The sequence below is a fragment of the Xiphophorus couchianus genome, chromosome 8, assembly GCF_001444195.1.
Source record: "Xiphophorus couchianus chromosome 8, X_couchianus-1.0, whole genome shotgun sequence".
Taxonomy (NCBI): Eukaryota; Metazoa; Chordata; class Actinopteri; order Cyprinodontiformes; family Poeciliidae; genus Xiphophorus; species Xiphophorus couchianus.
This window is the reverse complement of record NC_040235.1, coordinates 6,023,559-6,046,784: the sequence shown is the minus strand read 5'-3', so window position 1 is coordinate 6,046,784 and position 23,226 is coordinate 6,023,559. Positions and strand designations below refer to the sequence as shown.

General features: G+C 39.1%; 2 protein-coding genes across 2 annotated transcripts in view; both read left to right on the top strand.

The window, feature by feature from the left end:
* LOC114149750 (protein NLRC5-like) overlaps window positions 1-23,226 on the top strand; it is a 1,536,511-nt gene that overhangs the window by 967,995 nt on the left and 545,290 nt on the right. The window lies entirely within an intron of this gene.
* LOC114149354 (protein unc-13 homolog B-like) overlaps window positions 1-23,226 on the top strand; it is a 61,931-nt gene that overhangs the window by 31,233 nt on the left and 7,472 nt on the right. Inside the window, exons 9-32 of the mRNA XM_028025154.1 lie at window positions 3,922-4,209; window positions 4,284-4,374; window positions 7,563-9,573; window positions 9,855-9,877; window positions 10,405-10,451; window positions 10,592-10,670; window positions 13,147-13,221; window positions 13,726-13,945; window positions 14,976-15,203; window positions 15,290-15,431; window positions 15,729-15,898; window positions 16,478-16,593; window positions 17,216-17,379; window positions 18,019-18,169; window positions 18,295-18,363; window positions 18,666-18,755; window positions 19,337-19,474; window positions 19,557-19,687; window positions 19,798-19,883; window positions 20,639-20,765; window positions 20,839-20,935; window positions 21,012-21,155; window positions 21,936-22,013; window positions 22,120-22,197. Of these exons, the coding sequence (XP_027880955.1) occupies window positions 3,922-4,209; window positions 4,284-4,374; window positions 7,563-9,573; window positions 9,855-9,877; window positions 10,405-10,451; window positions 10,592-10,670; window positions 13,147-13,221; window positions 13,726-13,945; window positions 14,976-15,203; window positions 15,290-15,431; window positions 15,729-15,898; window positions 16,478-16,593; window positions 17,216-17,379; window positions 18,019-18,169; window positions 18,295-18,363; window positions 18,666-18,755; window positions 19,337-19,474; window positions 19,557-19,687; window positions 19,798-19,883; window positions 20,639-20,765; window positions 20,839-20,935; window positions 21,012-21,155; window positions 21,936-22,013; window positions 22,120-22,197 (4,843 nt within the window). The remainder of the gene's footprint in view (window positions 1-3,921; window positions 4,210-4,283; window positions 4,375-7,562; window positions 9,574-9,854; window positions 9,878-10,404; window positions 10,452-10,591; window positions 10,671-13,146; window positions 13,222-13,725; window positions 13,946-14,975; window positions 15,204-15,289; window positions 15,432-15,728; window positions 15,899-16,477; window positions 16,594-17,215; window positions 17,380-18,018; window positions 18,170-18,294; window positions 18,364-18,665; window positions 18,756-19,336; window positions 19,475-19,556; window positions 19,688-19,797; window positions 19,884-20,638; window positions 20,766-20,838; window positions 20,936-21,011; window positions 21,156-21,935; window positions 22,014-22,119; window positions 22,198-23,226) is intronic.

Sequence of the window (23,226 nt, the reverse complement as noted above, 5' to 3'; positions counted from 1 at the left end):
TCCACCTGTGTCTCAGGGTGGTCCTACAAAGACTGGCGGGTCTATTCCTCAAACTGCAGGATCACAGACAGGGTCATCATTACTTGGAGGCTTATTTGGTGGATCCGGTCCTCAGGTTGCTGGATCTCAAACATCTATTTTGGGTGGGATTTTTGGAGGCACCACACCCTCACCCACAGTGCCTCAAACAAGTTCAACAACTCAAAACAAAAGCTCTCTACTAGGAGGAATTTTAGATGGATCGTCTTCCCAAACTGCTACATCACAAACTGGTACATCTTTTCTAGGTGGTATTTTACCAAGCGTTGGTGCTAATGATGCCTCTAGTAAAGGTGTGTTTTCAGTATTTAGTGGGTCTGCTCAAGCTACAGCACCTTCAGAAACAGATCAAAACAGTTCTGACAACAAAACACCTGCTGCTGTTGAAACAGGTGTAATTGATTCTGCTGCCCAAAGCACTGAGCAGAAGGAAACACAGCAGCAACCTGTGGGTAAAGGCCCTTGTCCTGAGGTCAATGCATCAACAACTGATGCCAGTATCACAGATAATTGCCCAAGTACTGAACAGTCAGCATCTTTAACTGAAGATAGCCAGTCTAAAGAAGTAGAATCCTGCATTCAATCACAATCTGAACTCAAAATTAGTGCAACTCAAGATTTAGCAACTCCTAAAGTAGAAGAGGAAAAAGTGGATCCTTTGACAGTAAGTCCTGCAGCCGAGACACAGCAAAAACCTCAAGAACCAGACAAATCTTCCATTGATTCAGCAGCAGATGCTGTTTCTGGCTTTATGTCTTCTCTGTTTAAACCTGCATCTGCTCCTACCGAAGGCTCTCAACCAACCCAACAGCAAAAGAACTTGCCTTTTGGACCAGCTCCTACAGGTCAGACTGGGGCATCACTGTTGGGAGGATTTTTTGGAGGGTCTAATACGCAATCGACGACTCCCCAAACAGGTGGATCTTTACTTGGAGGCTTATTTAAAGGAGCTACTCCACAATCTGGTCCTCAGACCACATCACCTGTCACTGGGGGGTCAATATTAGGTGACATGTTTGGAGGAGGATCCACTGCCAAACCATCAGCTGCCTCGAGTGGTGGATCACTTCTGGGTGGGATGTTTGGAGGTGCAGGTGCAGGTGCAGGAGCAGGAGCGACTTCACAGCCAGGCGGTTCTCTGCTTGGAGGAATGTTTAGTGGCCCCACTGGGCAGGCTGCAGGACCACAAGCTGGAGCATCATTACTGGGAGGCATAGGAGGATCTCTGTTTGGTGGTTTAAGACAACCGCCTAAGTCCCCTGAACCAGTGCCAGCTAAGCCAAGGTTGGCTACTCCTACTGCTGCTGCTGCAACTGATCATACTGCTACAGATGCTACTACTGCAGAAAATGTCAGTATTGCTGCCACTACCACTACTACCAGTACTGGCACCACTGCCAGTAGTGATGCAACAATTGCTAGTACCTCTACCACTCTTGCTATATCTACCACAGCAACTACAAAACCAGGTTCACAGTCTGAAAATAAAAATACCTCACCAGAAGTAACTCTGCCTATGTGTGAGAGTATAACTCAGAAAATGCATCAAACAGAAGTAACAAACACTAGCAGTAATGGACAGGCATCTGATGCATCTTGTCCAATGGTTTCTGGAGTGAGTGAGTCAAAAGATACTTCAAAAGAACTTATTAGTCAACCAGAAAAGACTGAGCAAGAAATGACAACTGCAGATAGACAAGTGATACATGAGAAACCAATGTTCATTGAAGAAAAACCCAACACTAATAAAAATGTCAAGTCAATTCCTCCTCATTTGGATGCTAGTAAAGCTACCCCAACTGATCAACCTTCCAGTGGTGCTGAACAACCTCAAACTAAGTCATTTTTGGGTTTTATATCTGCACAGAGTGATGCAGGGAAATCCCTCGGGTCGTTATTTTCACCTGCTATGCCATCAGTTGTTTCATCATCACCTCAAACAGAAGGTACCGGTGGTCTATTGTCAGGACTGAAATCCTTTTCTGGAGCCTTGTTTCAAGAAGAAAAAAGCATCACAGGGAAACAAGAGCCAACATCATTGTTTGGGGCAAAAATTAGTTTTCCATGGCAGGCAGAGCCACCCAAGTCTTCAGCTTCCCAGGTTACAACATCTCAACCCCAGTCTGTCAACAAGCCAACAAGCGGTCAAACAAATAGTGCACAAAAGACTTCAACACCTGACCCCCATAAAACTGAACTGGTAGGTTCTGCACATGACATAGTAAACCCCCAGATTTGCATCTCCGCTCCTGATGTAGATCCTTCAGCATCCCAGACCTTAACGGAGAAGGAGAGGCTTGTAGAAACAGACCCCTCTGCAGGTTCTGCCGCAGGAGTGCAGCTGGACAACCAATCCAAGAAGGATCTATTGATTGAAAAAAGGCCAGTAAAAGCATAATCAATGGTATCCCCCTTCACCATTTATGCTGCATTGACAGCTTTTAAAAATGTATTCCCTGTCCAGCTCTGCAGTCCATTGTCTCTTGCATAGTGTGGTTGTGAATTTGTTGGTGTGTCTGACTCTGCAGTTTTTTACATTTTCTCAAAACAGAACTCCAAATAAATTTACGCCAGAATAAGGACGACATCTGAGAAATTATTTAGACCGATTTCTTCTTTGGAAATTTTGTTGTTTTGTCAAGAGCTACAATGTTTTTGTCTGACTATGGAGTTCTGATTTGATCAAACCCATTGTTGAAACCGTTTTACACTGTATAAAAAGGTATAAAAAAAATGTTCCCTTACTTTTTGACCATAAACATTTAGGTCTGTTATGATTGTGAAATCTGCTTTTGGCTGTTAATTGTCGGGGTAAAACCGAGATTTTCTTATTACTTTATTCAAAGACAGAAGTTTAAATACATTTAGTATTCAACATTAGTAGGGTTAGTACTGGTATTTGTTTATTTGGTAGAAATGACTTTTTGAACTGCTTGACTTGGGTTTTCACTATAATTTGCGGGGATTTTGGCCCATTCTTTCTGACTGAACTGGTTGGCCATTCAGTAAATCCAACTTTTTTAGCTTTGACTATAATGTTTTGGGGAAACCGATACCACAAATTTGAAATGGTCACTCCAAAATATTAACTATGTTGCACTCAAGTAACTTTCTAACCCATTTGTTGGGGTGTTCATGATAATTTGGAAGACAAATTATTCTAGTATTTAGGAAAAAAATACTTTTGGTAGAACCAAGTGACCTAATACATGAAAAATCTAGATTAATGTCAGTCAGTCTTTTTATACAGTGTATCTGGTTCCAACTATATGTTCTTCTGGTGTTGCCATTATGATTAATCTGTGTTTTATCCCAACAAATAATGTCTACTCTTAAATATAATAGCTGTGACATCAAACACACAGATTAAGTCTGCATATTTTAAACGTTCAGCTCTTTGTCTGGAAGTTTTTACTTAATGTAGGAAACAGAAAGAAAATATGCAGAAGCAATTGCGCAATTAATCATCCTTGTTTTCCTCACACCAGTGTGTAATACACCATCTCTATGCAGTTTTTACCATTTCCAACATGCAGCAGCAAGGTTGGGTATCTAATTTAAGGATTTATGTGGTGTGTGTGTAGTAACCCAGCTAATACTTTAGAAAGATTGTTGTTAAATTGACACTTTATGTGCGCAAGGCTTGTAGCAGGTAAGTGAGATTTATTTAAGTTAGTTATGTTGTTTTGAGGTTTGATTATTACAGTGGACTCATGGGATTAGGTTTTAAATCCACTGAAAAGTCTCCAAAAAATCTGGGGTCCACTGTACTCTCAACTGCTGTGATTTAACAATCCCCACTTCTCTGATTTAACTATAAGGTATGAAAAAATGTCCCTTCAGTTTCTGATTGTTTCCCTCACTCCTCTCTCGCAACTGTAGTCCAGTGGAAAGTAATCGTTTCGGGTCGTCGGGGAACCTGAGCCAGACTAGCTCGCAGCTAAGTGAGACCGGCCATGAGAGCACTGGCGGCTCCGAACTGGAAGAGTCTTTCCACTCCTACCATAGTACCGGCTTACACCCGTCCACCAACGGCCAGCCGCGTCCCACCGGGCCTCCCACCAACGGACACTCGACTGGCAGCGAGAAGGATGTAGACATTCAGTCCAATGTATTACTGCAGAGTTTAAAGAGCGACGCATCAGAAAAAGAAACACCAAAACTCCCAAGGTAATGCTCTGGTTTGAGTTTCTACTCTTTTACTGAAAGTGGAAGGGATCTGTGATATTAACTCTCCATCTTAGATTCCACGATGGAGGCCAGCCGTTGCCTTTCTCCCCGTCTAGAGTTCGTTGGTTGAAAGCCATCAACAAAGTGAGAGTTCAGCTTCGGGAGGTAAAAACTTCATCATCTTCTCTTTCAGTCGATGACTTCTTTTCCCAACACAATACACAAAGAATAAACTTTGCAACACTTTGACCCTCTGGTTGAGTTTAACCTCTCTTGGTGTTTCACCATTTGCTAAAATGTATGGGATTGTTTGAAGTTTCTGTCTAGTTTTCAAATACCATTCTTACAATCAGTCTTAAGTGGTTACGTTTTTAAAAAGACTGACTTTTAGCAGAGGTTGCGGATTTCAGTTGCTACAGTATGGACGCCCTGTATGTTATTGTTTACATATGGAAATTTCGCCATCCGCAGCCGCGCTGCTGCAGCAGAACAACTCTATTAACTAAATACCGCTGCTATTAGCTAATCCAACACAGCTGTGGTTGATTTGGTAATTTAAACACCTGCTCTACCGATGATGTGTGTTGGTACTTTATACCACATCACATCTATGTGTTATGGTTGTCATAGTCAAGCTAGCATAGCATAGCTACTTTACGTTCCTTTGCTATTTTTTCCTCAATTAAAACTTTTTTTCTGACCTTGTTATTTACGTGTCATAGCATTGACATCAATAAGACAGTGTCTCTTTATCTTTTATATATTACAGGAACATTTAAGATTTAACACGTTATGTTGAGAACTTGAATCAATTATTGACATCTTGTACTCAATTACTTACTGAAGAACAACACACAGAATTGTACAGAAAATATATAAATTCTGTACAGTTCTAGTTTCACCTTGTTAAATTAAAAAAAAAATCTCCTATTAAGCACCTTTTGCTATTCAATTATTAATTAGTTGATCCACAAAACAGTGAACAGATCAGCTCTACTCCATTGATATTAAGTGAAGCAGAAATGTGTGAGCTTTTCCACATGTTGATGTTAGGAATATGTTTAAGCAGAAGATGCATCCTTTGCTACATTGAATGAATGAAAGTAAGAATTTGCTGCATTTCAGCCTCAGTTTAGAAATTAGGCAGAAAATACGGAGAGAGAGGAAGAGGAGAGGAAGAGGAGCGGCATCGAACGCAGTGGGAGGGAATCCAGGATGCCTTTCTCAGGAAAACCCGTCTCCTCCCATCATTCTTCTCCTTTAAGTGACTGAAATTAAAGCTGTAGCTGTTAAATCGTCTGAGATGTAGCAAAGCGTCTTATAAAGCAATCAAAAAGCTCCACAGATTCTCACCATGTGGATCTGAACTTCATTTATTCCCACAAGGTAAGGTCTGTATTTAAGTTTTTACTTATTGGTGCTTTTGGCACAGTTATTATTTGGCTTCTGATTTGTTCCCTGAAATTTGAAAACGTCAAACCAAGAACAGCTTTTTGTTTAAGGTAGTTTTATATGTTTCCTTCCTCTTATTTTAAAACCCATATGTGTTTTTGATTTTTATATCAGCTTTAATTTAGTTTTCAGAAAAGCAAACTGCAACCTGCTGCCTTCAACTTGATTCATAAGTAGTGATGCTGAGGAGGATCAGGACCAAGAAATAAGAAAAATTATTTTATTATAAGAATTCTGACTTTTCTGATTCCATCTGCCCTTGCCTCTGTTCACCATTCTTTCATTTCTTTCTTCCTTCCTTCTTTTTGTCCTTCCTTTCACCATTTCTTCTCCTTTTCTTACTTCTTTCTCTCCTTTCCATTCATCCGTCCTTATGCCATTTCTTCATTGCTTTCTTCATTCTTTTTTCCTTCCTTTCTTCTTTACTTGCTTCCTTTCATCCTCTTTTCTTTTTTTACCTTCCATCCTTCTTTATTACTTTCATTGTTTCTTTCATTCCTTTCTTCCCTCCATTCATCATTTCTTTCACCATTTCACCCTTTCCTACTCCTTTCCCTCCTTCTTTCATTCCTCTTGTTCTTTCTTTCTTCCTTCCGTAACTAAATTTCTCCAACAGGAAATAACTAAATCATCTTCCGTTAAATCAGGTTTTATTTAGTTTTCCTTCCCTGTTAAGTGTCCGTTAATCTGAGTGATCGGTTGTTGCAGCTGGTTGGTTTTTGAAAGATTGACGTAACTTCAGGATTAAGAATCGGTTTGTCGTCTAATTGCTGCTCTGCCTCTCCAGAGCTCCTAATTACAGACAGCTAAGCAGCTGCTGGTTGTTCCCTCCACAAATTTAGCTGAGATGTCAGTTAAAACTGGACTGTTTGTCTGATTTCTGCTCTGTAAAGACTATAGTTGTCTCTGAGACTAAAATAGATCCTTCAATTGTCTGTAAAACAACAATTTATCCAACAAGTTGAATTATATTTTGGTAAATCTTTCATTTTTCTGCTCTTACTGTGGAAATAACCAGATATTTATGTACACTGTATAAAATGACATATATTCAACCAATTTTATGTAACTTTAAACACGTCAGTGAGAGTTCAGGAAGAAGATGGATTCTGTGGACAAAAGCAAAAACTTTGTAAATGTGTTGATTAGTAAGAAACTGCCATTTTCCAAATCCAATATGGACTGAAAAGCCGCTCCATAAAGAAGAAACCATTACTTCAAAATTAATATGAAAAAAACAGCTAATACCTTCATTTTAATAGACATCTGCGTATTGATAGCAACTACACAGTAACTAAATCACATATTTGGAGAAAAGAAGGTACTTCACATCCCTGTTGTGAAAATAGACGGTATTATTGAGAAACATTTTGAAGAAACACTGATAAAACATCTCAGAAACTTAACCTTTGGTCACAAATTGGTCTTCCAAATGAACAATGACAAAACTTACCTCTAAATTACTTTTGAGGCTAAAGGACTTTCTTTTTCTTTCTTTGAGTTACGTTCCACATAAAAACCTGTGAATTGTTTTGTATGACATAATTTCATAAATTTGGATATTTGGCTAGTAGAAGAAAAACAATTAGCTACAGTCTAACTGTAGCTAATTTTTAGAAGATTTAATTGGATTTAATATTAGAAAGTGATGGAAAACAGTCTTTTTATAAAGTGTGCAAATATCTGGTTTCAACTGTTAATCTGTTTTTTGTTCTTTAAAAATTACTAATTAGATTAGCTGTAATTGCTGTTAATGTAATAAAGTTTTTCTAGTTCTTGAACTAAAACATGAAAAGCAGGAGAAGCAGTAGTTTATTGGTTGTGTGTTCAAGATTACCTAAAAACTACAGAAATTATGTTTCTTTTTCCCTTCTCACATAAACAAAAAAGACTTACTGTAGGTACTCTCAGTCGCAGAGCTAGCTGTTTTCCCATGCGCTGGACCAGTTGACAACAGGCTCCATCTCCCAGGAATGTTTCCCAAAGGACGGATTGGTGGACAAGATGAAAATCCACTTCAAGTCTCACCAAAAAGGCAAGAGCTGCAGACGAAGAGCTCAAAGAGCCCAGACTTGGGGGAAAGCTTGCACAGAAAGCCGCTGGTCCTGGAAGATAATCCCCCTTGTGACATTTCAGCGATCAACTCTACCAGCAAAAAAGCTAGCATAGCCTCAGTTGGGGAAAAGACAGCAACTCGATGCCAGGACGGCAGTGCAGCTGGGGATGATACCAAACATGATGCACAGGAGAAGATGTCAGTTGAGGAAGCAGGGCAAGGTTCTGGTAACATAGTGGAGCACATCCTTAAAGAGTTGAAAGGCATCAATAAGATCCAGGAGGAAATATCTGATCTGAGGCAGTATTTAACATCTGTGCGTGGCTCAGTGGATGAAGTATCCTGTTGTGTCGACGCAGTGCTCAGTGAAATTGGGGAGCTGTACTGCGGCGCTTCAGCCACACCTCAGCCGAGTCCGGTTCCTCAAACGGCACGTATCAGACGAGGAAGTCTGGGCAGACAGAACGCCGTCATGTGTCTCCACGAGAGAGATCCCAGTCCACTGTTGGATAACACTGTGTATGGAGATGATTCAGGCTCTAGAGAAACTAAACATTGGCAAGAAGACAACAAAACCGATGGTGTTGTCCGTCCATTTAGCTTTGGCAACTTGGAGCAGAGTTCAAATCCTGAACTCTGCCACCTGGAGCGTTATTGTGGACAGAACTACCAAAGCACCAGCTCTCTGTCATCGTCTCACAGCTCAAACTACCAAGAAGCAGGTTTTCCTTCTGGTGACACAGAAAGCAATATCTGGAATTGGAGTGAAGAAGACATCTCCTCTTGTGGCCAAGACGGTTGGAAGAAGGAACCACAATGTGTTGCAGTGGGATCTTCCCCAAACAGCAGTTCTGAACACCTTTCTCTGTTGTTTGGACAACAGTACAACTCTTCCTCAAGTTCTTCCAGTAAGGTTGCATGGAGGACACCAAACAATGAAGCTGAGGAGGAAACCTTGGACTGTGACTGCGCTGCAAACTGCCCATTTTCCCGAAGTTCTGGTTACCACACAATGGACGCTTGTGCGAACGACCTCGACAGCGAGCCATCGAGGAGCTTGAGCTGCTCCACCGTGCTGTTGACGGATTGTGATGACGGTTACCCGGCACAACATTCGCCCTGCGATGAATATCCATCATCTGGGGATACTCTTGATCTCGGGTCCGCTGAGAGTCTGGACAGGGAATGGACAGATCAGAGCCTTTCCAAAGAAGTACTGGAATCATCATCACAAACATCTTCTGAGATAGATTCAGAGACCACACCCAAAACTCCCATTGACAAGGTTGATGAAACGCTCTTCAGCGAGGCTGTGGTCACTTTTAGGTCTGCTTTGAAAGGGGCAATGAGGAAGTTTGAAATGCCCGACCATGAGGGAGTTACTGACTCTCACTTGTCTCCATCATCAATTGGACAAGCCAGTGAACCCAATGAGAAGGATGTTCACCAATTTACCTCTGCAATGCAGGACGGTGGGACTAGTCAAACATATGACAATGCACCAGTCTCTCCACAAGAGTTTCCCACTCCAACTAAGTATAACTCATTAGAGTTGGCACAAGAAACCGTGGAGAGCAGTGGAGAGTTGTCCAGCGTTGCCGTAACCCCAAACCACAGTCCTGCTGTACGGCCGAAAAGTCTTCTGGAGCCAATCAGCGAAAACGGCCCCCCTGCTGAGGGAGACAAAGTGAAACCAACTGATTCCAGCCATAAAGAGCGAATTGCTAATTTTCAGCGCATATTGAGAGAAAAAAGACAGACACATCGTCGACTCTCCAGATCCACTCAGGGTTCCTACGGGTCTCAGGGATCTCAGGGATCTCAGGGATCCCAATCCCAAGACGAATTCATCCCAGGTATCTTTAAAAAAGCATTCAGGTTTTTCTTCTCTAACTTTAATAACAAACCCAGAAGTTAGGTATAAATTGGTTTTATTGATTAATTAATCTAATGTAAAGATCTTGAAGATTTAATTTTTGGATGATCTGAATGTGGGGATAAAACATTGCATTTCAGCAAAAAATCGCAATTGACCAACAAGTGAATGCAGACTCTGATGCACCTGAATTTTTAAAAAGATAATTTAAACTACTTCATGTAATTTATATTCTCCATAATCTGTTTTTTCTTTTTTCAGAGTTTGGAAGAGAAGAAAATCAGGTTACACATAAAATATCAGCCTTTTTTTAAATTATTCACTCGTGTTTCTTTGCTGATGCGTTCTTTGTGGTGTTGTTGTTTTGTTTTTACTCGTTATCTTTCTGGAGAAAATAAAAACAATGTGGGTTGTGTGTGTTTTATGTTTTGATTTGTTTTGTTCGCAAGACAAATACTACCTGTTAGGAAATATCTGCATTAAAATATTGGTATCGATCTGATAAGTAAAACTGGGCCGATGTCAACGACTGATAAATACTCCTCTATACTATTAGAAATCTTAATTTTTTTAATATTTTGACGTTTGTGTGAATTTGCATGCTACCATTTGTCTGTCCCCACTGTGGGAAAATAAAGTATATTTTTGTTCTTTTTCTTCTTTTCATCATCACCAGGGTACCATATGTACAGCTATTGAGTTTAATAACTTAATGAGTTTTTTACGTGACATCAGAGAGGTTAAGCTCAATTAGAATTCTCCTTTCCTCTCAAAATGTCTTTATCCTAAAATCTTTAAAATATTCCCACAGGTCAGAGATGTGGAGCCCAACACCAGACAGGCCTGGGCTAAACCAAGGTAGGTTTTACCTTCTTATTACATGTTTACTGATCTTAACTTGAATTCTTTGTCTAGGAGGGAAGGAGTTTATGGTACCAGTGCAGGTATAGTGAACGTTTTCTGTGTTTCATGACTTCCTGCCCTCATTATGTTGGCAGTGGTGGATCTGGTCTGTATGGAATCGACAGCATGCCAGACTTGCGTAAGAAGAAGCCCATCCCCCTGGTCAGCGACGTGGTCAGTACCGTTAATTCTTTCACTTTTATTTGTTATGTCGTTTGCTTGTTTGTCTTGGCTTCACGTTTTTTATTGTGAAACCGACAGATGTTACTGCTGTGGTTTTATTTTGCTTTGTGTGCATTTACATGTCTCAAACTTTAATTTCAGTGTTTTATTGTAAATTCTTACAAAAAATAACTAAAAGTATCTCATGACATGTAACGGGGTAGGAAAATGGTGTGATGTTCAAAGTTTTATACAGACATTTGGTGGACCAGAACAAAAAGTAGCATATTTGAAGCTCATTTTCTGAGTATACTTCAGTATACTCAAATAATGTGCTAAAAATATACTTCTAGTCCATATTTTAGTGTTTTTAAGTATATTTTTATTCATTGCTAAAACTGAAATATACATTTTTGCTATTGTAATAGTTTAATTATTGTAATATTATACATGTAAATTTGCCTAGCATATTACTTTTAGCATGGTATTTAAAAACTAAAATATAGTTATTAAACTATTCTAGAAGTTAACCCATGCTATATTTACACTACAATGCAATTTACAAAATCACAATGAACTGTATTAGAATGTTGAGATTCTAAAACATATTACAGTGTATTTACAAATATCTACGTAAGTCAGTGGTTCCCAAAGTGTGGGGCGCCCCCTAGAGGGGGCGCAGTGCCATTGCAGGGGGCAGGGGGGTGGTATGATTGAAAAAAAAAAAAAACAGTTATAAAGTGTTTCACTGTAAAGATGGTTTGCAGTGTGTTGCAACCTGAAGTGTGAAATAAACTTCAGTGGAGTTTGAAAATAAAATATGTGTACAGGTTTATGTCTGGTTGAACGATGTGTGCCCAGTTGAGTTTTTTTTTTCTTTTTGTGGGGCATTTTATTCTAATCCATAGGGGGGGCAGAAAATCTTTGGGAACCACTGACCTCAGTTATTAAAAACTCTTTAACAAAAACAAAGAGCTTCTGTGAAAGTAAACCCTTTTTAGCTTAAAAAAATGTGAGAGGAAAAAGTTCACATTTGCATGTAAAAATGTAAACATGATGGTCTCTCCAGGATGAAGTCCTTCTCTGTCCACATTGGTAGAGGAAAAAGTGAACATTTCCTTATAAAAATGTAAACAAAGTAGCATCTCCAACTGAGAACAGATGTCAAAAGGGCACAACTTTGAAACCAGAAATAAACATCTCCATAGGATCAAAAACATACTTTTATGACTTCTATGTACTATATGATCTTCAACATGTAAGTTTATTACAAGGGTGATAACTTAAACAAATGTGTGTAGTGAAAAACGAATGCTAATTTTTCTCTCCCTCCTCTCCTAAACCTGAAACTATTCCCCACAACTCTCTTGAATGCATTCTCTCTTCCTGGTCAGGCTATGGTAAGTTATAGACAGAGATGCCCCTCCCCTTTTCCTGCTGAGGTAAAAATAGATAAAATTATCAAGTAGAGCGTAACAAAACATTAGCAGCATGGTGCACCGGTTTAATCTGAATAGAAACATGCATGCACCCTGTTGGTCCTGGGTGACTTTTCTTCCTGCTTCGTATTATCAATTAAATATTGTTCACCAATCATTCCCTCACCCTGTGGCTTTCCTCACTTCTGCTAGTTAGAAACTCTAGGGCACTAACACAGTTCACGTTGCAAAATCACAAAATATGACCAAGTATTTTGGGCTAGTTTGTAGTAAAAATATCTTAGTTTACTTAAAATAAGACAAAACTAACATATAAGTAACTTTTCAGCAAGATATAGGAGCTTGTTTTAAGTAAATAATTCCTTAATATTGATGAAAAAGTTCTAGTACTAGCAGATTATTTCACTTACAACTTGGGAAAAATATTTTGTTACAAGTGAAATAATCTGCCCGTAACCTAGCAACCCTAGCGGAATTCCACCGGTCTCCTAGCAACCTAAACCTGGACTATACAAAAAATGTTCATTACATTTTTTTTTACACAAAATAATTCTGAGGCAATACGATTTTAGTCTGGTTATTATCATTTCACTTGTAAAATGGCAAAAATATTTTGTTTTAAGTGAAATAATTTGACAATGAAACTCATTTTAAGGAGTTATTGACTTAAAGCAAGCACCTTTATTATGCCCTAGAGTTACTTGTAAGTTAGTTTTGTCTTATTTCAAGTGTGTGATATTTGCACTAAAAACTAAACCAAAAATACTTGGTAAGTAAGTGCTGTTATTCTGATTCGGACTTCTGGTCTAGATTTTCTGTTAATCTACAATTGCTTAAAACTAACAACACTCACATGGTTTTTTTTTCCTCCTGTAAGGAGTTGACAGAAAAAAAGCAAACTGTGCTAACCCCACTGACCTCTCCTTTAACCACCATCACTCCAAACTGCTACAGCAATAAAATGAACCTTTATTGGGTTTTTCTTTTTTTGTGTGTGGCACATCAATTTGCTTACTGGATGCAAACGTATGCAAATGTTCCCTGTTCAGTCGCTTGTCCAAGCCAGGAAGGCAGGGATCACCTCCGCCATGGCGGCACGGTCCTCATTCAAAGACGAGGAGCTGGTAAGTAAAACTACTTTGCTGTTTTTTATTTTTATCTGCCTTTGTTTCATTTCAGCGTACGAGTTTTTAGAAAGAATAATCATTTAAATTTTTACAGTTGAAACCGGATATTTACATACACAAACACATTTCCTTCCTCACAGTCTGAAGTTGAACCAGGCCAAACTTTTCTTGTTTTAGCTTAGAATTAAAAAAATTATTTCAATTTGCTAAATTCAAATGGTGAGAACATTTTTAGAGATGTTTTCTGTAACTTTCCTCAAATTCAAAAGCTTACATACATTTGGTCTGTATCTGGGATAACCGTCTTTTGGGTTTCCATAGACAAGCTTCTCATTGGTCATTTGAGTTAATTGGAGTCATACTTGCTTTCTGGTGTGACTTGATGGAAAAAGAAATATTGGTCTGATTTAGCTTTGAAGAATGAGTAAAAAATGTGTTTGTCTGTTTATTCATCTATATCTCTCCACCTTACATAAACAAATGATCTCCGTCTATTTGTAGAAAAACCATGTTTACAAGAAGACCCTGCAGGCGCTCATCTACCCCATTTCCTGCACGACGCCGCATAACTTTGAGGTGTGGACCGCCACCACTCCCACTTACTGCTATGAGTGTGAGGGGCTGCTGTGGGGAATCGCCCGCCAAGGCATGCGTTGCTCCGAGTGTGGTGTCAAGTGCCATGAAAAGTGCCAAGAGCTGCTTAATGCAGATTGTTTACAACGTGAGTATAGACAAGTTTCATGTTATTGTTTACATCTGGAAATTTTGCACATTTGCACAACGCTGCAGGGCAAAAAGACGATTCTTTTACAAGCCGTCCACAGCTGTGCTGCTAACGAATTAAAACCTGCAAATGTAGGTATGATTCATTAGGACTATGCGCCACAGCAAAGGGAAAACTAACACAGAAAAACCATTTAAGAACAACTCAAAACCACTTGTATTTTTCTTTTTTCTTCCTCTCTGTGTCGGCTACACTACACGCAGACTCGTTGCCATAGCAATGGACAACAACACCACTTTATGTATCAGAATTCAACACCAAAAAACACTCAAACATTTCCCACACAAAGAACAGAACATTCAGTCCTTTACAGATGTATATTTTTAGGCTTGGTGTTTATTTTGTGATTACTAATAAGTAATCGCTGTGGTAGATTAGCTACCGCTGCTATTAGCTAAGCTAACACAGCTGTGGTTGATTAGCTAATTAAGCACTTGCTCCGCTGACGGTCTGTCAGAGTTGATGTGTAGGTCGCCATTTTTTTACTTTTGACTGAACCGAAACATACTTAATTCCACAGCACATCTACATGTTAAAGTTATCATAGTCAGCTTAGCATAACTGAGCTACTTCTCTCGCTATCTTTTCTTTAAAGTTTTTCCTGACCTTTTTATCTAGTTGTTGTAGTGCTGATATTATGTAGCAAAGCACTGCATCCTTTTTTCTATTAATTTATCACACATACATTTAACATTTAGCATGTAACTTGACAACTTCACCGCTAATACTCAACGTTGGTGAGCTTTTTTCTTTTTACAAAACCAAGTTTACAAAACACCAAGTAAATCATCACTTCTGAATTTTTCCAAAAATAGATAAAGGGAAATCTAAATGCGTTATATGTTTTCTAAATGTAAATTTTTCTCCACTATTAGCGGATTAGCAGATTAGCTCTCCAATTGTACTTGGTGCACTACTTTCTGTCAATTGATGCTTCCACCGTTTTAATTTTTTGGTGAATTTGTAGGTGCGGCTGAGAAAAGCTCCAAACATGGAGCAGAAGACCGCACCCAGAATATCATCATGGCCATGAAAGACAGGATGAAGATCAGAGAGAGGAACAAACCAGAGATCTTTGAGCTGATCAGGGAGGTGTTCATCATCACCAAAGCCATTCACGCTCAGCAAATGAAGACCATCAAGCAGAGCGTGTTGGACGGGACGTCAAAGTGGTCGGCCAAGATCACCATCACAGGTCTGATCAATACGTTTATTTAAAGGTTACCTCGTCAGTCTGCATAGCTTAATCTCTGTGTACGATTATGTTTGTCTTTGTTTCAGTGGTTTGTGCGCAGGGACTTCAGGCGAAAGACAAGACCGGTTCCAGTGACCCGTATGTGACCGTTCAGGTGGGGAAGACCAAGAAGAGAACCAAAACCATCTATGGCAACCTCAACCCAGTCTGGGAGGAAAAGTTCCACTTGTAAGTAAAGAATCTGCTTGGTTTGGAAATCCAAACACAAAAACGTAAAAAATTGGCTTTTTTGTTTTAACAATGTCTTTGGCAGTAAAAATTATGTTGCTGGAAAACATGTTCATTTTCCTTTAAAAGTTTCTTTTATTTTAATGTATCTTGTAAATATGGCGCACTTGAAGGAAAACGAGTGGATTAATTACCAAGACACTGTTAGAACAGGAAATAACTGGCCAAGCAGAAAAGTTTCTCTCTTTTTATGGTAAGTTTGTATTTCTTAATGATTTTTTTCTTCTTTTACTTTAGCGAGTGCCATAATTCTTCAGATCGCATCAAAGTTCGTGTTTGGGACGAAGACGATGACATCAAGTCCAGAGTGAAGCAGCGTCTGAAGAGGGAGTCCGATGATTTCCTGGGTCAGAGTATCATCGAAGTTCGAACTCTGAGCGGAGAAATGGACGTCTGGTACAATCTGGGTAAGTTTACTGTGGAAAAATGCAAATATGGCCGCCAGAACAGCAAGAACAAAGGTTCACACAAAAACAAAAAATTCTTAGTGTTAAAAACAATATACAAGAATCAGATTAGCAATAACAACACTGTGTTGTTGTAGCGTTGTAGCATTAGCTTCTGCTAAATATTTTGTTGGTGTAGAACTTTAGCGTTAGATTTAACTTTTTGGCTAGCAGTCCCGACCTCTGATTATAACAGATCAGTCATAAAACATTCCCAAACCATTTTCTCCTTTCTTCCCATTTCCCATTTTTCCCCTCACAACATGAGATAATGAGATAGCTGGAAATCAACCATTCTGCTGACGTGTGAAAATTGCCCCTAATAACGATCCTGTCAGGGCAAACAGCAGGCTGAGCTGCCATTGTCCTGCTCACTATCAGCTGGAGGACTTTTATTAGCGCTGCAGAAACAAAGACTCCCTGCAATGGAGCTGCCATGTTAATAACCTGTAATTACAGTTAACTGGTCTTGTGTAACGCGTAGCCGAGGCGCTGAGTTATGAATAAACAAGGACTGAAAGTGTTTCTGTTTGACTGCAGAGAAGCGAACGGACAAGTCGGCCGTGTCGGGAGCCATTCGCCTCCAAATCAACGTGGAGATCAAAGGAGAAGAGAAAGTGGCTCCATATCACGTCCAGTACACCTGCCTGCATGAGGTACAGCGAGAAACGATCACGATGCATTTCCATAATACGGAAAAGGATTTGGGCCACTGAGAAAGTCAGAATTCTGAGAAAAAAGTCAGAAGTTTGAGAAAAAGTACAATTTTGGGAAAGTTGGAATATTGTGAAAGTCAGATTTTTGAAAAAATTAAAGCAGAATTTATAAAAAAAAGTCAGAATTTTGATATTAATGTCAGAATTTATAAAAAAAAGTCACTTTTTTAACAAAAGTCAATTTTTAAAAAATGTCAGAATTCTAAAAAAAAGTGAATTTTGAGAAATAATTCAGAATTTTAAGAAAAAAGTCAAAATTTTGAGAAAAAAAGGACAGAATGTTGAGATTTAAGTTACATATATTGGTCAAAAATAACACAGAGGCTCTTTAATTTATCAATGGACACCGATTTACTGTATCTCACACCTTGTGGTTACCACTTGCTGCATATGCAACTTTTTTTATTACACTTTTTCCTTACAATAAACTTTCTATTACGTTTGGACACATAGTGTCACCACACAATTTCAAATGAATAAAAATGCCTCATCTTCCTTGTTTTTGTTGCTTTATTCATTCTAATCCTCTGGTTCTGAATTGCTTTCCTTCTGTCCGCTGCAGAACCTGTTCCACTTTTCCACCGATGTTCTGGGTCAGGGTGCGGTCCGGATCCCCGAGGCCAGATGTGACGATTCGTGGAAACTTTACTTTGACGACGTGGCGCAGGAAATAGTCGACGAGTTCGCAATGCGCTACGGGATCGAGGCCATTTACCAAGCCATGACGTGAGTCTCCCACTTCCTGTCTGTCCAGATTAAAAACCTGCAGCTGCATGTGGCTCTTCAGACCAAGGATGGTCAAAGTCTGGCTCGGGGCCATTTGCAGACCCTGGATTGATTTTTTTTTTGTGCCCCAACCCCAATTAAAACTCAAGAATAAAAAAGGACAAATCTACGACTTTTAAATCAAAGTCTAATCTTTTCTCTTTACTATTTGTTAAAAATTGGGTGTCGTTCATCATGAGTCGTGCCGCTGCTGCTTCAGTTTTCACTGAGGCCCAGAAGGGTCAACAAAATGAAAAAACCACAATATAACATCAAAAGCAGCAGTAGAAGTTATGTATGCAAGATTATTATAACTTATCTTTTGTGCTAAAACCCAATTTTTGTTGAAAGACAAAATTCCCTTTTAGCACAGAACTTATTCTAAAATGAAAGTTTACAATAACTTCCAAGTTTATCATAAATTAAATTTTAGCATTTATTCTTAAGTGGAAGTCATTCTACCGTAACTCGTTTTAGCAAAACTTCCATGGTGGTTTTTTGTTGACGTTTTGCTTTTCCACTTTGTTGGCCCTTCTTGGCCACCGTACATCCTAACCAACATTTTTGCTCACCTGACTTTGACTGTGTCTCTGTTTCCAGACATTTTGCCTGCTTGTCCACTAAGTACATGTGTCCTGGGGTTCCTGCAGTGATGAGCAGCCTGCTGGCTAATATCAACGCTTTCTATGCCCACACCACCGCCTCCACCAATGTGTCCGCCTCCGACCGTTTCGCTGCTTCCAACTTTGGGGTTTGTACAACTTTAACACAAAAAACAACATGTGTTCTTTTTATGCTCAACATTTCTCCCTGTGGTTTGCTATGATTAATGTAGGGCACAATTTTACATTTATTTCCTCTTTCCTCACAATACAGAAGGAACGTTTTGTCAAGCTTTTAGACCAGCTGCACAACTCCTTACGTATTGATCTCTCCACCTATCGGGTACGTTTTGTATATAAAACGCCTCAAAGATGATTAAAAATCACATGTTGGAATATTTTCACTCAGAAAGGTAAATATGTTTACATGTGAAAGAACTGACTTTACATTCAAAACACTAAACTCTTGGTTGCATAATGTGAAAAATTAGCTAGAAATAAAAATTTATTGATGTTGTAGAGGATGTTCTTGTAATATTATTCCATTTCCATTATATTATTTGAAAATTGCCTCAAAACAACAATATAATTATCTCAATAACTTTAGCCCTTCAGTGTATCCCTAAATTTATGTTTTTTCTGCAGAACCACTTTCCTGCCAGCAGCAAAGATCGGCTGCAAGATCTGAAATCAACAGTGGATCTTCTGACCAGCATCACCTTCTTCAGGATGAAGGTACCAAACACCCTCAAGTTCATTTTTATTCTTCACATTAAGTTAACTTGCCTGTTTTTTTATTTATTTATTTTTTCTAGGTATTTTGTATTTTAACATGTTAGTTTCTTCTGTTCGTCGGGTCCAATATGGCCGACTTCACACCAGGTTCACTGCACTTATTGAATTATTAAATCTGTCCAGCAGCTTCTGCCTCACAGTTACCAATGGCAACAGAAAAAGGGGAGGGGCTGTCAGTTACTGGTTGCTACGGTAACTACCAACTGTCAACCGCAGCATTGCAGAACTTAAGTAGCAAAAAAAAAATGCCAAGAGAAAACTGGATAAAAGTTTTTCAGATAGTTAAAACAAAAAACTAAATAATTAATCATGTTGACTGATGTGAAACGTTTATATTGTGATGAGTTTTTCACCCGATGTAGGATTTCTTTCAGTATTGGATATTGATAGTGGATCGGTTCATCTCTAGTCAGCTGAACCGGGTTTGGATCCGCTGCTGGTGAAGCTGATGAACCTCCTGACGGTTCCAGGAAGTTCTGTAACTTGATTTTGTTGTGTGTTTTTCTCTGCCTGGCGTTCAGGTCCAGGAGTTACAGTCTCCGCCCAGAGCCAGTCAGGTGGTGAGGGACTGCGTCAAAGCCTGCCTCAACTCCACCTACGACTACATCTTCAACAACTGCCACGAACTCTACAGCAGACAGTACCAGCCTGCAGACGCAGTGAGTGATGCATTATGGGGATTATGTTAGATTCATGCCTGTTTTTATCTGGTAAAGTTGTGGTTTAATTTCTCTAATCCAGAACAAGGAGGAGCTCCCCCTAGAGGAGCAGGGCCCCAGCATCAAGAACCTGGACTTCTGGCCCAAACTCATCATGCTGATCGTCTCCATCATAGAGGAGGACAGGAACTCCTACACACCTGTGCTCAATCAGTCAGTCGTCTGTTTTACATTTACTCTTAATCCTTCTCACTGCTTGGTTTATAACATGTTTTTTCCCCAAAATGTTTTTGATTTCTGAGTGAAACTGTTTTCTTCTTCAGGTTTCCACAGGAACTGAGTGTAGGAAAAGTTTCAGCAGAAGTCATGTGGACGTTGTTCGCTCAAGACATGAAGTACGCTCTGGAAGGTTGGTCTCAGTTAAATACCTTTAGATCTTTACATGATTCTTTTTTCTTAAATTAAACTCAAATTGAGTTAAATTGTGCAGGATAACTTTTCCCAAGTTGACAACTATTAAGGATGGGAAATTATGAAACAATTAATCGATTATTGAAATAACTGTCAACTAATGCAGTAATTGATTAATCATTATCCGAACTACAGAGACTAAAAACATATTCAACATATATATTCAGAGCTGTAATTAAGCCAAAACTATAAAATATATAGACATTATAGATAAAAACACTTTTTCTTTTAATATGTGGTATTTTTTATATTCACTCACTTCAAATTATTTAAATGAAAGGAATGTTTAGGCAAAAAAATGTTTTTTTCTTATCTAAAAATTATTCAAATTATTATCTTTTTTTCCGTCTTTTAATGTATTTGTAATATTTTATAGAAAAGGCTTAAGTTAGCACAGCTTGTTGTGAATGCTAAGGCTAGTTAGCATGGCCATTGATGACGGTGAATAAACGGCTTTCCCATAGTACAAAAGTTGTACACGAGGATGATTGACAGCGCTAAGCCCCTCCTCCTGTCTCTGATTCGTTATCTTTGGTGCATCGATCTTCTCACAGATTATCTGTCTCATGGTGACAGTTTTAACAAACATGTTAAAAAATATCTTTTTTATGAAACTTACTGAAGCTTTAATTGTGTTATTAAAGGCAGGATTTGTTTGGTTTATAAATATTGTTTTGTCCCTTTTTCCTGCAGAGCATGAGAAGCACAGACTGTGTAAAAGCACCGACTACATGAACTTGCACTTTAAAGTCAAGTGGCTCTACAATGAATACGTCAAGGAGCTTCCGATCTTTAAGGATGTCGTTCCTGAATATCCGTCGTAAGATTTTAAACGTTTTGAACGCAGATAAAACGTGGGGAGGTTGGTGCTAACTGTCGTTTTCCTGTTCTAGTTGGTTTGTGCAGTTCGTTCTGCAGTGGTTGGGCGAAAACGAGGATGTGTCGATGGAGTTCATGAATGGAGCGCTGGAGAGAGACAAGAAAGACGGAGTAGGAGCATTCAGCTGTAATATCTCTGTTTTTACCAGTAACTGCTGTTTCCACGCTCAGACCCAATCTGATTTAGTTCCAGCAGACGTCTGAGCACGCTCTGTTCTCCTGCTCCGTGGTGGACATCTTCACCCAGCTCAACCAGAGCTTCGAGATCATCAAGAAACTGGAATGCCCCGACCCCAGCGTCATGGCTCACTACAGCCGCCGCTTCTCCAAGGTAACCCTCAAAACCTTTATTTATTACTTCTTTAATATTCTCTTAGGAATACAGTTGCTCTTGATATTCATGTTTTCTTGCAATTTTAAAATGACTTTTTCATCCATCGGTTGGAAGCAGCTACTGTTTAAAACCATCTTATAGTCCAATGTTTCAGTGTCATTCTCCACTTTACCAGCAACAATGTTTATTGTTCTTTGAGACGCTTTGAGAAGATTTATTTACACTGATTGTCTTGTTAATTTGGTGAAATACACTTTGGTCGAACTGCTACAAAGTGTTGAGTAACAGTGGTGGGCACCGCTAAATAAATAAACTGCCGTGCTAACCATGAATATTAGTTCTGCTAATGCTAAAGTGCTTTGCTTACATGGTATTTAGCGGAAGCTAACGCTGAATGCTACACCAACATGTTATTCAGTGGAAGTTGAGGCTAAAGTGTTGCCTCAACACGGTACTTACCAGAAGCTAACGCTAAAGTGCTGCACCAACATGGTATTTAGTAGAAGCTAACAATAAAGCCCCGCACCAACATGCTATACCAAAATGATATATATTGCCAGCTAACGCCAGGATGCTATGCCAACACAGTAGAAGCTAATGCTAAAGCGCTATACTAACATAATATTTAGCAGAGGATAATGCTAAACACTATCCCAACACATTTTAAGGCTAAAGAACTGTAGCAACATGACATTTAGTCGCTAAACAGAAAATTAACTTGTTTATTAGCACATTACAGATTTCTAGACAGATTCTTTGACTTCTCATTTCTTGCAGACAATCGCCAAAGTTCTGCTGCAGTACAGTGCCATCCTGACCAAGAGCTTTCCTTCTTATATTGACAAGGAGAAGATTGTAAGTTGCTCAGGTTTTTGTAGTAGAACATATTCTGATAATTAATATTTATTTCAAATGAATAGCTATAAGTGCTGGTAATGAATCTCCTCATGTTCTCCTGCAGCCCTGTGTCCTCATGAATAACGTGCAGCAGCTGAGAATCCAGCTGGAGAAAATGTTTGAATCAATGGGGGGCAAACAGGTGAGTCAAATGGGAAACATTTAGGAAGGGCTTAGGAATACAAAACATGGTAAAAACATTAAAAACGTTGTTAATCTGCATTCGAATTTGCTCCTTCTGTGTGTCAGACTGCAACAGAGGAAGCGCGGGTATGTACATTAGCGCTAGCTTGGATTGTTTGGTAGATGAAGGGAGTCGTTGGATTGGTTCTGGGCTGTAGTTGCTGGAGTTTGTTTGATTTTTTAGGTTTTGGTTCAGCTCTGGCTGGTTGATGGTTGGATTGTAGGTTAGCTTGCAGATCAACACATTTATTTACTTTACAATTAAAGCAAGACGAAATCACAGAGGAAGAGGAGGAGGAGGAAGAAGCAGGAGAGGAGGTAGGTTTGAGTCACAGTCTGTTCAAGGCAGATATTTCTCTTTATAAAACACGTCTACATTGACTGTTTGTATCTGCCTGGAGCAGCAGGTTGTTGCAGAGGATGAGGAACCAAAACCTGTGGTGGGTGGATCAGTTGACTAGACGTTAGTAGCTAGTCTGTAGGAGTCGACCCAGAGCTGTAGAGTTCTTTAGCTTCTGCCTTTATGCTGAAATGTTGCTGCTTTGCAGTCTGCTGGTACCAGTAGCCTTTTCTCACTAGCTGCTGTTGTAGAAGCTCATTTCCTGGCAAAACAAAAAAAACAATGGAAAATCCAGACCTTTTGAAAAAAGAGTTTTTATTTCACGTCGTCTTGTCACTGTGACAAAATTGGCAATAAACATAGAAATAAACAAGTGGCTTGACAAACTAATTAATGTGCGAAAAAAAAATAATTTCCCAACTTTTTACGATGTAGTGTAATATAAATTACTTTATCAGTAGAGATGGGAATTGGTAAGAAATTAATGACAGATTCTATTTTTGACATATCAATCAATTTGATTCGTTATCGATTCTCACTGAGTTGGGAAATGCACCATGTTCAATTCATTTGAAACTAAACTAAGGCTGCCTTGGAAAATACGAATCACTCTGTTAAATGAACATTTTAATATAAAATTCAAAAGAT